This window comes from Schistocerca serialis, chromosome 9, assembly GCF_023864345.2.
Source record: "Schistocerca serialis cubense isolate TAMUIC-IGC-003099 chromosome 9, iqSchSeri2.2, whole genome shotgun sequence".
In the NCBI taxonomy this organism is placed as follows: domain Eukaryota; kingdom Metazoa; phylum Arthropoda; class Insecta; order Orthoptera; family Acrididae; genus Schistocerca; species Schistocerca serialis.
This window is the reverse complement of record NC_064646.1, coordinates 431,848,581-431,864,613: the sequence shown is the minus strand read 5'-3', so window position 1 is coordinate 431,864,613 and position 16,033 is coordinate 431,848,581. Positions and strand designations below refer to the sequence as shown.

Here is a 16,033-nt window from a genome sequence, read left to right as displayed (position 1 = left end):
AGAATGGGCCGTAAACAAATGATCGGGATATCGCACAAAACACATTGATTTTGGGCGAATCTCGTACATCTTCAATGGCTGCATGTCGGTTCTGTAGGCCACAAATTCGAACACTGTGTTTGTTTACCTGACCACTAACAGGCAAAGTCGCTTCATCAATGAACACGATACGTTGTGCGAAAGTGTTTTCATTGTCCATAGCATCAAGAATCTCGTTACAAAATGCCACACGTTTGCGTTTGTCATTAAGACGCAGAGCTTGTAAGAGCTGTAGCTTGGACGGCTTCATAGCCAATCGACATCTCAAAGCACGCCAAGTTCTTGTTGTAGGCAGTTGTAACTCCCGGCTGGCACGACAATGTGATTTTGAAGGACTACGTTGGAAAGCAGTCAGAATTCGTGCACCATTTTCTTCAGGAACACGAGGGCGGCCAGGACTCTTTCCTTTACATACACACCGTGTCTCTAGAAACTGGCGGTACTATCTGGGAATGTTCCACCCATTCGGAGGATCAATTTGGTACCTCAACCTGAAACGTCTTTGTACTGTAATCAGAAAATCGCACTTCGCAAACTCGAGAACACAAAATGATTTCTGCTGCGGAGAAGCCAGTTTAAATATATCACGGTTACCAAGCAAAACAGAAGACAACTGACATCTAGCGGTTATTAATATAAACTTGACTATAGAGGGTGGTCCATTGATAGTGACCGGGCCAAATATCTCACGAAATAAGCGTCAAACGAAAAAACTATAAAGAACGATACTTGTCTAACTTCAAGGGGGAAACCAGATGGGGCTATGGTTGGCCCGCTATATGGTGCTGCCGTAGGTCAAACGGATATCAACTGCGTTTTTTTAAATAGGAACCCCCATTTTTTATTACATATTCGTGTGGTACGTAAATAAATATGAATGTTTTAATTGGACCACTTTTTTCGCTTTGTGATAGATGGCGCTGCAATAGTCACAAACTTATGGCACACTATTTTAGACGAATAGTTGGTAACAGATAGGTTTTTTAAATTAAAATACAGAACGTAGGTACGTTTGAATATCTCATTTCGGTTGTTCCAATGTGATACATGTACCTTTGCGAACTTATCATTTCTGAGAACGCATGCTGTTACAGCATGATTACCTGTAAATACCACATTAATGCAATAAATGCTCAAAATGATGTCCGTCAATCTCAATGCAATTGGCAATATGTGTAACGACATTCCTCTCAACAGAGAGTAGTTCGCCTTCCGTAATGTTCGCACATGCATTGACAATGCGCTGACGCATGTTGTCAGGCGTTGTCGGTGGATCACGATAACAAATATACTTCAACTTTCCCCACAGAAAGAAATCCGGGGACGTCAGATCGGTGAACGTGCGGGCCATGGTATGGTGCTTCGACGACCAATCCATCTGTCATGAAATATGCTATTCAATACCGCTTCAACCGCACGCGAGCTATGTGCCGGACATCCATCGTGTTGGAAGTACATCGCCATTCTGTCATACAGTGAAACATCTTGTAGTAACATCGGTAGAACATTACGTAGCAAATCAGCATACATTGCACCATTTAGATTGCCATCGATAAAATGGGGGTCAATTATCATTTCTCCCATAATGTCGCACCATACATTAACACGCAAGGTCGCTGATGTTCCACTTGTCGCAGCCATCGTGGATTTTCCGTTGCCCAATATTGCTTATTATGTCGGTTTACGTTACCGCTGTTGGTGAATGACGCTTCGTCCCTAAATAGAACGCGTACAAAAAATCTGTCATCGTCCCGTAATTTCTCTTGTGCCCAGTGCCAGAACTATACACGACGTTCAAAGTCGTCGCCATGCAATTCCTGGTGCATAGAAATATGGTACGGGAGCAGTCGATGTTGATGTAGCATTCTCTACACCGACGTTTTTGAGATTTCCGATTCTCGCGCAGTTTGTCTGCTACTGATGTGAGGATTAGCTGCGACAGCAGCTAAAACACGTACTTAGGCATCATCATTTTTTGCAGGTCATGGTTGACGTTTCACATGTGGCTGAACTCTTCCTGTTTCCTTAAATAACATAACTAACGTAACTATCCGGCGAACGGTCCAGACACTTGGATTATGTCGTCCAGGATACCGAGCAGCATACATAGCACACGCCCGTTGGGCATTTTGATCCTAATAGCAATACATCAACACGACATCAGCCTGTCCGCAATTGGTAAACGGTCCATTTTAATACGGGTAATGTATCACGAAGCAAATACCGTCCGCATTGGCGGAATGTTACGTGATGCCAGGTACTTATACGTCTGTGACCATTACAGCGGCATCTATCACAAAGCGAAAAAAGTGATCCAATTAAAACATTCATTTTTCTTTACGTACTACACGAATATGTAATAAAAATGGTGGTTCCTATTTTAAAAAACGCAGTTGATATCCGTTTGACCTACGGCAGCGCCATATAGCGGGCCAGCCATAGCCCCATCTGGTTTCTCCCTTCAAGCTAGACGAGTTTTGTTCTTTGTGGTTTTTTCGTTTGATGCTTATTTCGTGAGATATTTGGTCCAGTCACTGTCAATGGACCACCCTGTATATTCGTTTCTCGAATAGCCGAGGCGAGGCACATCGATCGATAGTTTGAACAAAATAATGCCTTGTAATACGTATATTCTTTTTGAAACACCCCGTATAATAAATTTCTAGCGACTTACAGCTTCGTCCAAACATTTTCATCTGAAGCCATTTCAGTGACTAACATGTCATTTTAAATTGGTGCTGACACCAAAAATCGAACCCAGCTCCAGCACGGGAAAAGCGTGTATGGTATGATTTAGTTGCGTATATAGGTTACTGTATTTATGACATGAGTAAAAGCACAAGGGAAGGCAACTAATGACTGGATTCGTGGCGGGGACCGTGAAAGTAAGGAGGAAGGGGGCGGGGGAGATGAGAATGAGATGTCGCTTGTGTGAAGAAATGTTCACGCTCAGGCCTTGGTTACAAATACTGCAGCGCAACCTCCAAACCAATCGTTTGTCCCGCGTGGGAGCCCCACCAGACTCGACTGCGCAGTTGCTGGGCGTCTGGTGCGCCGGTGAGGTGGCGTGACGGCCTGCTGGCGGCTGGGAGCGTCGCGGCGACAAACAAGAGAGGGCCTCAAAGCGCCAATCTGCGCGCCGCCCACCCATTGGCCAGCCCATTGGCCGCGGCCGCCGAGGAAGCAGGAAGAGCGCCGCAGCCTCCAGTCAGTCCGACCACGGCACTCCAGCACACCAGCTCTCCAGCACCAGGAACAGACCGGCAGGCGACATGTCTCTCGTCTTCGATAAGCAGTACAAGCTCGCCGAGAGCGAGAACTTCGACGAAGTCATGAAGGCTCTGGGTAAGTCACCTGGTGTGCTTGATGACTTACACAAGATCAACATTTGAAGATACAAATTGATGCAACCAGGTACATTTTTTGTTCTTCTCACTAAGGCATTCTGCATCTACGTCTGTGTCTATGCTCCACAAGCCGCCGACGATGTGCGGGCCGAGGTACATCTACATCTACATTTATACTCCGCAAGCCACCTAACGGTGTGTGGCGGAGGGCACTTTACGTGCCACTGTCATTGCCTCCCTTTTCTGTTCCAGTCGCGTATGGTTCGCGGGAAGAACGACTGCCGGAAAGCCTCCGTGCGCGCTCGAATCTCTCTAATTTTACTTTCGTGATCTCCTCGGGAGGTATAAGTAGGGGGAGGCAATATATTCCATATCTCATCCAGAAACGCACCCTCTCGAAACCTGGACAGCAAGCTACACCGCGATGCAGAGCGCCTCTCTTGCAGAGTCTGCCACTTGAGTTTGCTAAACATCTCCGTAACGCTATCACGCTTACCAAATAACCCTGTGACGAAACGCGCCGATGTTATTTGGATGTTCTCTATCTCCTCCGTCAACCCGACCTGGTAAGGATCCCACACTGATGAGCAATACTCAAGTATAGGTCGAACGAGTTTTGTAAGCCACTTCCTTTGTTGATGGACTACATTTTCTAAGGACTCTCTCAATGAATCTCAACCTGGCACTCGCCTTACCAACAATTAATTTTATATGATCATTGCACTTCAAATCGTTCAGTACACATACTCCCAGATATTTTACAGAAGTAACTACTAACAATGTTTGTTCTGCTATTATGTAATCATACAATAAAGGATTCTTCTTTCTATGTATTCGCAATACATTACATTTGTCTATGTTAAGGGTCAGTTGCCACTCCCTGCACCAAGTGCCTATCCGCTGCAGATCTTTCTGCATTTCGCTGCAATTTTCTAATGCTGCAACTTCTCTGTGTACTACAACATCATCCGCTAAAAGCCGCATGGAACTTCCGACACTATCTACTAGGTCATTTATATATATTGTGAAAAGCAATGGCCCCATAACACTCCCCTGTGGCATACCAGAGGTTACTTTAACGCCTGTAGACGTCTCTCTAATGAGAACAACATGCTGTGTTCTGTTTGCTAAAAACTCTTCAATCCAGCCACACAGCTGGTCTGATATTCCGTAGGCTCTTACCTTGTTTATCAGGCGACAGTGTGGAACTGTATCGAAAGCCTTCCGGAAGTCAAGGAAAATGGCATCTACCTGGAGCCTGTATCTAATATTTTCTGGGTCTCATGAACAAATAAAGCGAGTTGGGACTCACACGATCGCTGTTTCCGGAATCCATGTTGATTCCTACAGAATAGATTTTGGGTTTCCAGAAACGACATGATACGCGAGCAGAAAACATGTTCTAAAATTCTGCAACAGATCGATGTACCACTGTCACTTCCCTCCTTTCCTGCTCCGCATTAAGAACGGTTGTTGGTATGCCTTCATGTGAGTTCGAATCGCTCTAATTTCAGTCAAATGAAATTACATGGTTCCAGAGTCCTTTTCAGGCCTTAAACATTTATGATGTAAGCGATGAATGAAAATTTGTATCAAGACTGGGATTCGAACCCAGGTCTCTTGCTTACTAGGCACATTAGCTAACCACTACGCCATCCCGGCACAGTGGCTTTGCACAAGTGCACGGACAACACTAGCACGCCTACCTCCTCAGTCCAAATTCCTTATCACTCCTCAGCCCACTTCATTTGATTTAAAGCACCTTCACCTAAGTCTCAGACAGCATTCCCCGATTCGTCCGATACTGAGGTCTTAATCCAAGATATTGAAGAGCCTTTGCAATGCTGCTCGAGTTTAGAGGGAATACCAAGTGGGCTGAGGCATGAATGGTAATTTGTGTTGAGGAGGAAGGTGTGCTAGGGTAGTTCGTGCAGTGGTGCAAAGCCACTGTGGTAGGGTGGCGTAATGGTTAGCTCATCTACCAAGTGGGAAGGGACCCGGACTCAAATGCCACCCTCGGTACAAATTTTCATTAATCGCTTCCGCTCTAATTTTACCTTTATTATCTTTTCGTGAGATATGGATAGGGGGAATCAAATAAAGATCGACTCTTCTAGGATCGTACGCTCTCGAAATTTTAACAGTGAACCATACCGTGTTGTACAATGCCTCTCTTGCAACCTTTCCCGCTGGAGTTGGATGAGTATCTCCGTAATATTTCTGCGCTTGCTAAATGAATCTTTAACGAAACGTGCTTCTTTGGATCTTCTCTATTTCTTCTCTCAGTTCTATCTACTATGGGTACAAGACTGACGAGCAACATTCAAGTATTGATCGAACTGAAGTTTTGTAGGCTACCTCCTGCGTGAATGGACTACACTTCCTGAGGAATCTCAGTGTAGTGTCTGCCTTACGTGCGATTACATTTTGGTGTTCGCTCAGCTTTAAATCGCTCCATTCACACACTCCGAGGTAGTTAAACCTCGCGATGCCAAGGGGTGAGGGGGCAGGGGAATAATTTATTCCCATCTTTTGAAAATATTGTGACCTAGTCGCTTACTTTATATTCCAAAATCCTGATTTTTTTAATTGTCTTTAATGAATTCTACCAATTACCGTAAATGCTTTAACTTTTTCACTTAATCGTAACCCAAAAATTTAAATCTTAGTAGTAGATATCACATTACCAGTGAATGCCATATTCAATATTTTCAAATTCAGGATCTTACTTACACATCAGTAGATCTTTAACAAGGTGTTGCTGGTAAATGTAAGCAATTTTAAAATTTTTTGCAGTGGTCGTAAAGCACCCCTTCTTGGTATTATATTTTCAGTTTCTGGACCCTACTTACACATCAAGACTCCTTTAAAAAATACGTTATTAATATAAGTCAACAACAATTATCGAATGTCGTTATATTTTTAATTTTCTTATGGTGGGCATAAAGTAATCCTGTCCGCCCCCTCCCCTCCCCACACTTTGGTGATGCGCGCTCTGGAAAATGCTTTGTTACCGATAGGTTAATCGATGTGAGTACTTCCAGTGATTGTTCTATAGAGATGTAATTATATAAGTATAGGTCTTTCCATATTTATCCGCAATACTTTACATTTGTTTATGTCAAAGATCCCTACTCTAAGAGTCTATTATTTGCAGATCTTGCATTTCGGAACAATTTTCTAGCACTCTGACTTCTCTGTGTACAACACTAATGAGTCTTCATGCGTTTGGAGAAATGAAAGTCAAGTGATGCTACCAAGAGCAAGAAAAATTTGACCTTCAGTATTTCATAGTAATTATTGGCAGAATTTAAAAATTGAAATTCAGTTGTAATATACTTATTGAGAGTTATAATCTTACGTGAAATGTTTAGCACAAGAAGTCAAGTATTAAAGTTAGAAACTGTGTACACTGAGATGACAAAAGTCACGGGATAGCGATCTATCTATCTATCTATCTATATCTATATATATATAGATAGATTGCGGCAGGGTCGCGTGCACAACCTATAAAAGGGCAGTGCATTGGCGGAGCTGTAATTTGTACTCCTGTGATCCGCATTAAAAGGTTTGCAATGTGATTATGGCTGCACGACTTTGATTACAGAATGGTAGTGGGAGTTAGACGCATGGGACATTCCATTTCGGAAATCGTAGGTAATTCAATATTCCGAGATCCGCAGTGTCAAGAGTATGCCGAGAATACCAAATTTCAGGCATTATCTGTCACCACGGACAATGAAGTTGCCGATGGCCTTCACTTAACGAACGAGAGCAATGGCGTTTGCGTAGGGTTGTCAGTGCTAACAGACAAGCATCATTACGTGAAACAACCGTAGAAATCAATGTGGGATGTACAACGAACGTATCCGTTAGGACAGAGTGGCTAAATATGGCGTTAATAGACTACGGCAGCAGACAATGTTTGCTAACAGCACGACACCTTCTGTAGCGCCTCTGCTGGGCTCGGGACCACATCGGTTGGACCCTAGACGGTAGGGTTCGGCTGTGGCACAGTCCCCACGAAGTTCTATCTAGAAGGCACTGAAGAAGCTGATGATGACTCCATGATGGTATGGGCTGTGTTTAAATGGAATGGTCTGGGTCCTCTGGTCCAAATCAACCTATCATTGACTGGAAATGGTTACGTTCAGCTACTTGGGAACCATTTGCTGCCGTTTGTGGACTTCATTTTTCGAAACAACGATGGAATTTTTATGGATGACAATGTACCATGTCACAAGGCCAAATTGTTCGCAATTGATTTGAAGAACATTCTGGACAATTCGAGCGAATAATTTGGCCACCCAAATCGCTCCACATACATATCATCGAACATTTATGGGACATAATCGAGACTTCAGTAGTGCACAAAACTCTGCACCGGCAACACTTTCGCATTGAAATGAAATGAAATCAGCGTATGGCATCGTTGGACGGGAGGGCCCATCTGGGGAAGTTCGGCCGTCGAGTGCAAGTCTTATTTTAGTCGACGTTACTGTGGGTCACTTGCGCCCCGGGGATGAGGATGAAATGATGATGAGGACAACACAACACCCAGCCCCCGAGCGGAGAAAATCTCAAACCCGGCCGGAAATCGAAACCGGGCCTGCTTGCATGGGAGGCGAGCACGTTACCACCCAGCAAAGACGACTTCCGCAATAATGGATGTCTATAGAAGCAGCATGGCTCAATATTTCTGCAGGGGACTTCGAACTACTTGTTCAGTCCTTGCAACGTCGAGTTGGTGCACTACGTCGCGCAAAAGGAGTTGCGACACGATGTTAAGAGGTATCCCACGACTTCTGTCACCTCAGTATATACACTCCTGGAAAGTGAAATAAGAACACCGTGAATTCATTGTCCCAGGAAGGGGAAACTTTATTGACACATTCCTGGGGTCAGATACATCACATGATCACACTGACAGAACCACAGGCACATAGACACAGGCAGCAGAGCATGCACAATGTCGGCACTAGTACAGTGTATATCCACCTTTCGCAGCAATGCAGGCTGCTATTCTCCCATGGAGACGATCGTAGAGATGCTGGATGTAGTCCTGTGGAACGGCTTGCCATGCCATTTCCACCTGGCGCCTCAGTTGGACCAGCGTTCGTGCTGGACGTGCAGACCGCGTGAGACGACACTTCATCCAGTCCCAAACATGCTCAATGGGGGACATACACCTTCTAGAGCACGTTGGGTGGCACGGGATACATGCGGACGTGCATTGTCCTGTTGGAACAGCAAGTTCCCTTGCCGGTCTAGGAATGGTAGAACGATGGGTTCGATGACGGTTTGGATGTACCGTGCACTATTCAGTGTCCCCTCGACGATCACCAGTGGTGTACGGCCAGTGTAGGAGATCGCTCCCCACACCATGATGCCGGGTGTTGGCCCTGTGTGCCTCGGTCGTATGCAGTCCTGATTGTGGCGCTCACCTGCACGGCGCCAAAGACGCATACGACCATCATTGGCACCAAGGCAGAAGCGACTCTCATCGCTGAAGACGACACGTCTCCATTCGTCCCTCCATTCACGCCTGTCGCGACACCACTGGAGGCGGGCTGCACGATGTTGGGGCGTGAGCGGAAGACGGCCTAACGGTGTGCGGGACCGTAGCCCAGCTTCATGGAGACGGTTGCGAATGGTCCTCGCCGATACCCCAGGAGCAACAGTGTCCCTAATTTGCTGGGAAGTGGCGGTGCGGTCCCCTACGGCACTGCGTAGGATCCTACGGTCTTGGCGTGCATCCGTGCGTCGCTGCGGTCCGGTCCCAGGTCGACGGGCACGTGCACCTTCCGCCGACCACTGGCGACAACATCGATGTACTGTGGAGACCTCACGCCCCACGTGTTGAGCAATTCGGCGGTACGTCCACCCGGCCTCCCGCATGCCCACTATACGCCCTCGCTCAAAGTCCGTCAACTGCACATACGGTTCACGTCCACGCTGTCGCGGCATGCTACCAGTGTTGAAGACTGCGATGGAGCTCCGTATGCCACGGCAAACTGGCTGACACTGACGGCGGCGGTGCACAAATGCTGCGCAGCTAGCGCCATTCGACGGCCAACACCGCGGTTCCTGGTGTGTCCGCTGTGCCGTGCGTGTGATCATTGCTTGTACAGCCCTCTCGCAGTGTCCGGAGCAAGTATGGTGGGTCTGACACACCGGTGTCAATGTGTTCTTTTTTCCATTTCCAGGAGTGTATGTCTTGAGGCAATGTAATTCATGGTGCGCAAATTACTCAGACTATTTTCATCCATTATTTGAGACTGATTTCCAACAAACCTTACACATATTTCCCAACACTTTGAAAATTATTCTTCTCTGGGACCCACCCCCGCCCCCTCCCTCACACACAAAACAGTGGAACGACGGAAGTTTATCACTTGCTACATTTCCGTTCTTCATGCAGTAAAACTTCAGCATGGGGAACGATATTTTAGTATATTAGTTCTTTACTACTAAGATGGGAATCTGGAGTGGGATGGGGAGGGGGAAGGGATGGGAGTTACTGGTGTCGCCTTCTTTGACCGAGATGTTACGGTATTCTAGCAAATTCTTAACATGTTGTTATCGCAAAATATTTTTTTAAATTTTAGTTCTTATAAATGCGTGAAGCCAATAATTGACGTGAAATTATCGATTACTAGAGACGCAATTCAGTATCGTTTAGCTTTCGTGTATGTTAAGGATATTTTAGTAAATATACGAATTACTAACCGACAACTACTTCGCTGGCATTTGTGTGAGGTGAGTAGCGAACAGTGTTGCCCGTCTCAAGCCCCAATGCAGCAGAGTCCGATCGAAGGATAAAAACAAAAGGCAGGGTCGCGACCGGCACAGTGTTGGCTGATTGGAGTCACGGCCGACGCAATTCACCCGCGTCTGCCTAATTCAACGGAGCGTATTTATAGCCGCTCAGATAAGGACCTCACCGTGTCGGCAGCCAAGCGACGCACCGCCGCCGCCCCATTCAGCGCAGAGGCGGACTCCAGTCCGCTCCCGCGCCCTTTCAGTGGGCTAGGCACAGGGCATGACACGGAGTGCAATTTCACTTTCCACAAAATCAGGAAATACACACTGACGAGCCAGATCATTATCTCCACCCATTTCATGGCGTGTCGGTCCGCCTTTGAAACGCCATCGATTCTGTGTGGCACGGATCTGGCAACTTCATGCTAGGTCTCAGTAGGTATGTGGCGCTGGATGTCCACGCTAGAAACTGTATCCAGAAACTTCCTGGCAGATTAAAACTGTGTGTCGGACGGAAATTCGAACTCTGGACCTTTGGAAGGTAGGAGACGAGGTACTGACGGAATTGAAGTTCTGAGGACGTGTCGTGAGTCGTGCTTGGGTAGCTCAGATGGTAGAACACTTGCCCGCAAAAGGGCAAAGGTCCAGAGTTCGAGTCTCGATCCCGCACAGAATTTTAATCTGCCAGGAAGTTTCATATCAGCGCACACTCCGCTGCAGAGTGAAAATTTCATTCAGGAAATGTATCCAGGAAGTTCTGCTACGAAGATGATACTGCCAGTGGATTTCAAAGCAAGCACCTAGAGGACGGAAGAAATGTGCTCGCAGTAGATCTGAGAGTAATTCGTGATTATTACAGAAAATGTAGATTGTGGCGATTAGCAAACCAGCAGCTAAAAGTCATCTTCTGTAACCAAACGGTTATGGACAACTCTCAACCCAAGTATCTTGGAATCACACTGGATCGTTTACTATCATTCAGCACTCACCTCGTGTCACTTGCAAGAAAATGAAAGACTAGAAAGAATATTATCAGAAAACTACCTTTAAAACCTCTTGTAGGTCTCAAGCAGACACTCTCCGTATCTTATCTTTTGTGTCTTCTGTGGCTGAATATTGCCCACCAGTATGGTACAAGAGTGTGACTGTCATGGTATCGTTTGAATGATACCGTGAGAATCATAGCAGCTAATCTGAGATCAACTCCTCTACCTTGGCTGTCTGCTCTCAGTAACATTACACCACCATATCTGAGACGACAAGAAGCACTGACCTGCAAATGGGAAAGTATTAATAACCTACAGTTTTCGCGATGACTACATGCCCCGGAAATCGTGCTCAATCCACCCAGCATGCGTCTCAAGTCGAGGAAAGAATTCTGGACAGCTCGTGACATGTGATCACTCAAGACTGAAGTTGTGTGGAAGGAGACATGGAGACACAACACCAGCATATGTCACCATTGCCTCGAAGACCCTATATGTACATCAGAATTGCGACTGCCTAGAAGAGTTGGTGTCAATTGAACAGAATCCAAAGTGGATACGGAAGAACTAAGTACATCATGTATGAATGGGGACTCTCAGATTCCTCAGACGGTGAAGCTGCAGAGCAGATCATTGACTTTATTTTAGAGGAAAGTCCAATGGGACGTTCCAGTGGAGAGTGAAGGGATATCATCAATGCCTCTCCAACAACAATGGAATGGACGTCATTCTGTAAAGTTAATTGAGACAAGAGCACTTCTATATCCCTTCGGACTTCACTGTGTAAATATTGCTGTGAATTGTGCATATATATCCATAAACGAGCGACGAGGCTATGGTTATAGTTGTGCATGTAGTACCACTGGACTGTGCCCGTCTGACTTCAGAATGCCCTAGGGGATTTCGTGAAGAAGAGAGGTTTGGGATGCGTACTTGTTTTTCGTGTTTTATGTGTGTGTTTTTGGTCGCTAAAGTGGCGTGTAGGGGTTAATTTTAGGCGTTTGTGAGAAGCTTCTGGTGGCTCGTGTCCTAAATTTTGAACGAGAAAGTGGGGCGAAGTTTGTGCAGTTTCGTAGAATTTTGTGGATTTGTCCTGAGTAAGTGTGTAAATGGTAGTTTGGCCTAAAAAGACTCTAATGTACGTGTTGTGGACGTATCTGACAGTGTCCGAGATGACACGGAAAACTTTCTTCTGGAGACATTGAAGTCGGGTTACTGCTGTGTTTGACACTGTAGACCATACCTCCGAACCATACAAGATGACCGGATGTATGAGCTGGTGCCAGAAGAGGAGTTTGCACTGAATGGTTAATCCGTCACCTTTCGGCAGGAGATATAATATACAGCAGAGTGCGCAGCCTTTGTCTGCTGCAGTGGTGTGGTGCTATTGCATGTTAGGCGTCGGCCTATTTTGAGGCCCAGGTAAATACCTGAATTTCTCCAGATCAACTCTCTGCCGTCAGTGGTGAGTTGACGATCGGGAAGCTTTATTTTAGGGGTGGAATAGATCGCCTGGAACTTGATGGGATTAATCTTTATTTTCCAGCGATTGCACCACTGTGTTGTCTTGCTGAGATGTTGTTGGGGATGGTGTTGTGTAAAAAGGCGGCTAATACTGCTTCTGTATATGGGGGTGTCATCCGCATACAGAGCAATCTCTCCGTCGATGTGCCTAGGAATGTCGTTCTTGTATATTGTGTAAAGGACTGGACCTAACACCGAGCCTTGTGGGACTCCTGCCGCAGTCTGCCATGTCTCCATGGGCTTGTCTCCGTACCTTACGGAGAACTGATGTCCTGTAAGGAAAGAGTCAATGATCCAGATTATGTGAGATGGCACCCTATCTCATCTAGCATGTAGATTAGGCCATCGTGCCAGACGTGGTCAGATGCTTTTTCTATGTCCAGGAACACTGCCCCTGTTGTGTCTCTCCTTGCCCTGGCCAGACAAATGTGTTCTACCAAGTGAAGGGATTGTTGGATGGTGAAATGCTCAGCACTTAATCCAAACTGTTCAGGTATAAGGATATTTTTTTCAACCAGGAATTGACGGAGGGGTGAAAGTATTATCAGTTCTAGGATTTTACTCAGCCCAGTTAGGAGAGAAATAAGCCTGTCTGCCATCGCAAAAGCTGCCGCCCGACAGCGTCCTAGATGCCCTACACCGAGTTCAGATCAGGTGAGTTTGGCGGCCAAGACATCAACGTGAATTCACTATATGCTTCTCATCCCACTGTAGGACGAGTCTGGCCTTCTGAGACGGAAGATTCCTTTGCCGCTAGGAAAGACATCGAACATGCGTAGCTAGAGGAGATCCGCAATAATGTTCGCGTAGTCCACAGCTGTCACAGAGCCTTCGATTACTATCACACGTCTCATGGAAGCTCAGATGAGTGTCCCTCACAATATAAAGCTATCCGTACCAACCTGTGTCCGTGACGTGGTACATGTAGTGTTCAGCCATGCACCTGGATGACTGCGTATCCAGACACGTCCGTCTACCTGGTATACCAAGAAGCGTGATTCGTCCGACCAGAAGACACGCTTCCACCGATCCAAGGTCCAGTCTCGATGATTCCGTGTCCACTGCAGTTGTAGCTGGTGATGTTGTTGGGTCCGCTGGGAACAGTTAGGAGTCGTCAGCTGTGGAGCGCCATCAGTCAATTATTTGCTCAGAAACACTTGTGACTGCCATCAGCGTTGTACTCGTATCGTCAGATCTGACACAAATCACAATCTTTCCTGCCGCACACAGGAGGGCAAGTGTCCGATGTCCACCGACATGTCCGAAAGAACAGATGCCATCTTCATATCGTTTAAGGCTAACCGGCTGATGACCTCCTCCAGTGCGGATGCACACGATTTACCTGAACTCTTATGGGACTCAGTGGATTGTCTGCCGCGAGTAATGGGTATAATGGCAGGGGCACTACGAATGTAGTGTGTGGATATACAAGGTGAGAATGTGGGTCTCACGGGGAGCGTGCCGGCGATAAATTCCTGCAGTCGCACTCTCTTCTGTGCCCTCGGTGGCTCAGATGGATAGAGCGTCTGCCATGTAAGCATGAGATCCCGGGTTGGAGTCCCGGTAGGGGCACACGTTTTCAACTTTCCCCGTTGATGTATATCAACGTCCGTCAGCAGCTAATAGTATTGATTTAATTGTAATTCCATGTTGTTTTCGACTGCTTGTTGCCAGACGCCAGGCCTTAAGAATCTGCCCCTTTGTCATAGTCGCACCTTTATCGTGGTGCAATGATTCCCCATTCGTTTCGGTTCCGCTTACATACTTTCCTTGCAGTATTACGTAACCACAACGCCTCCAGGCGGCTCTCAGTCTCGCGATGTGCAACCGTCTTTTTTTTTTTTTTTTTTTTTGGCTCATCATTGTGTAACTTCTACATATGAAAAGAGATGTCGAAATATTTGCTATTTCCTCTAACACACAATAAAATTAATCTTACATTTAAAGATAAATTGCTTCCAGATTTGAATCTCGCTGAGGACAAAGGTGGTGTGGAGTAATCAAAGCCGGCCGTTGTGGCCGTGCGGTTCTAGGCGCTTCAGTCTGGAACCGCGTGACCATTACGGTCGCAGGTTCGAATCCTGTCTCGGGCATGGATGTGTGTGATGTCCTTAGGTTAGTTAGGTTTAAGTAATTTTAAGTTCTAGGGGACTGATGACCATAGATGTTAAGTCCCATAGAGCTCAGAGCCATTTGAATCATTTTTGAAGTAATCGAAATGTTTCTACTAGTGCTCGTGTCAATCATTTTGTTGACGAAACGCATTGCTGCAGTGGTGATCATTGAACGTTGTTTTATTTCAGTAAAATGTAGTATCGACAATAGCTATTCTTTTCTGTATTTTCTTTACAGGTTTTGTTTATGGATCGCTGCACTTGCCTCTATGCAATCTCGAGTTACAATGAAGTATAACACGATATATCCTTTCGAGGTTTCACACATAAAAAACTCTAACCATAGAAGCATTTCTTACTGAATGAATAACTACAGATAAAACATCTACATCTATATCTTCATACATACTCCACAAGCCACGGTACGGTGCATAGCGGTGGGTACCTCGTACTACTACTAGTCATTTCGCTTTCTGTTGTACTCGTAAACAGATCGAGGAAAGAATGATCGTCTATACGCCTCCATACGTTCCCTAATTTCTCTTAACCTATTTTTGTGATTCTTACACGAAATGTACGTTGGCGGCCGAAGAATCGTTCTGCAGTCAGCTTCAAATGCGAGTTCTCTAAATTTTCTCAATACTGTTGTTCGGAAAGAACATCTTCCCTCCTTTCTTCCATTTGAGTCCCCGAAGCATCATCGTAATTCTTGCTTTTCGTTCGAACCTATTGGTAACAAATCTAGCAGCCCGTCTCTGAATGAATTCGATGACTTCCTTTAATCAAACCTTGATGGCATCCCAAACACTGGCGCAGTACTCAAGACTGGGTCGTAGTGATGTCCTATAGGTGGTCTCCTTTACAGGTGAACCACACTTTCCTAAAATTCACGTAATATACTGAAGTCGTTCATTCATCTTCCCTACTACAGTCCTTACATGCTCATTCCATTTCATATCGCTTTACAACGTTAAGTCTAGATATTTAAACGGCGTGAGTGTGCAAGCAGCGAACTACTAATGCCGGACTTGAACTTAAACAAAATGTTTGCCCATTCGAATGCCTTAAACAGGTTGCAAAGAATAACAGTTGGTGAAATTCTGTCATTCACGTAGTTTAATACACGGCCAGTAAATTGATAGATTTTCAATGAAAGACCCTCCAGGAATCCTAATTTTGACTGACTCAGAATCTCATACTTACAGAAATGCTCCATAGTATAGAAGTACATAACCTTTCCGAGAGCCTTCGAGAAGACAGT

At 45.7% G+C, this 16,033-nt stretch overlaps 1 protein-coding gene across 1 annotated transcript in view; it reads left to right on the top strand.

Annotated features, from left to right (window-relative positions):
• Positions 1–3,229: 3,229 nt before the first annotated feature.
• LOC126419059 (fatty acid-binding protein, muscle-like) overlaps positions 3,230–16,033 on the top strand; it is a 159,150-nt gene continuing 146,346 nt past the window's right edge. Inside the window, exon 1 of the mRNA XM_050086138.1 lies at positions 3,230–3,384. Coding sequence (XP_049942095.1) covers positions 3,312–3,384 — 73 coding nt within the window. The 5' untranslated portion in view covers positions 3,230–3,311. The remainder of the gene's footprint in view (positions 3,385–16,033) is intronic.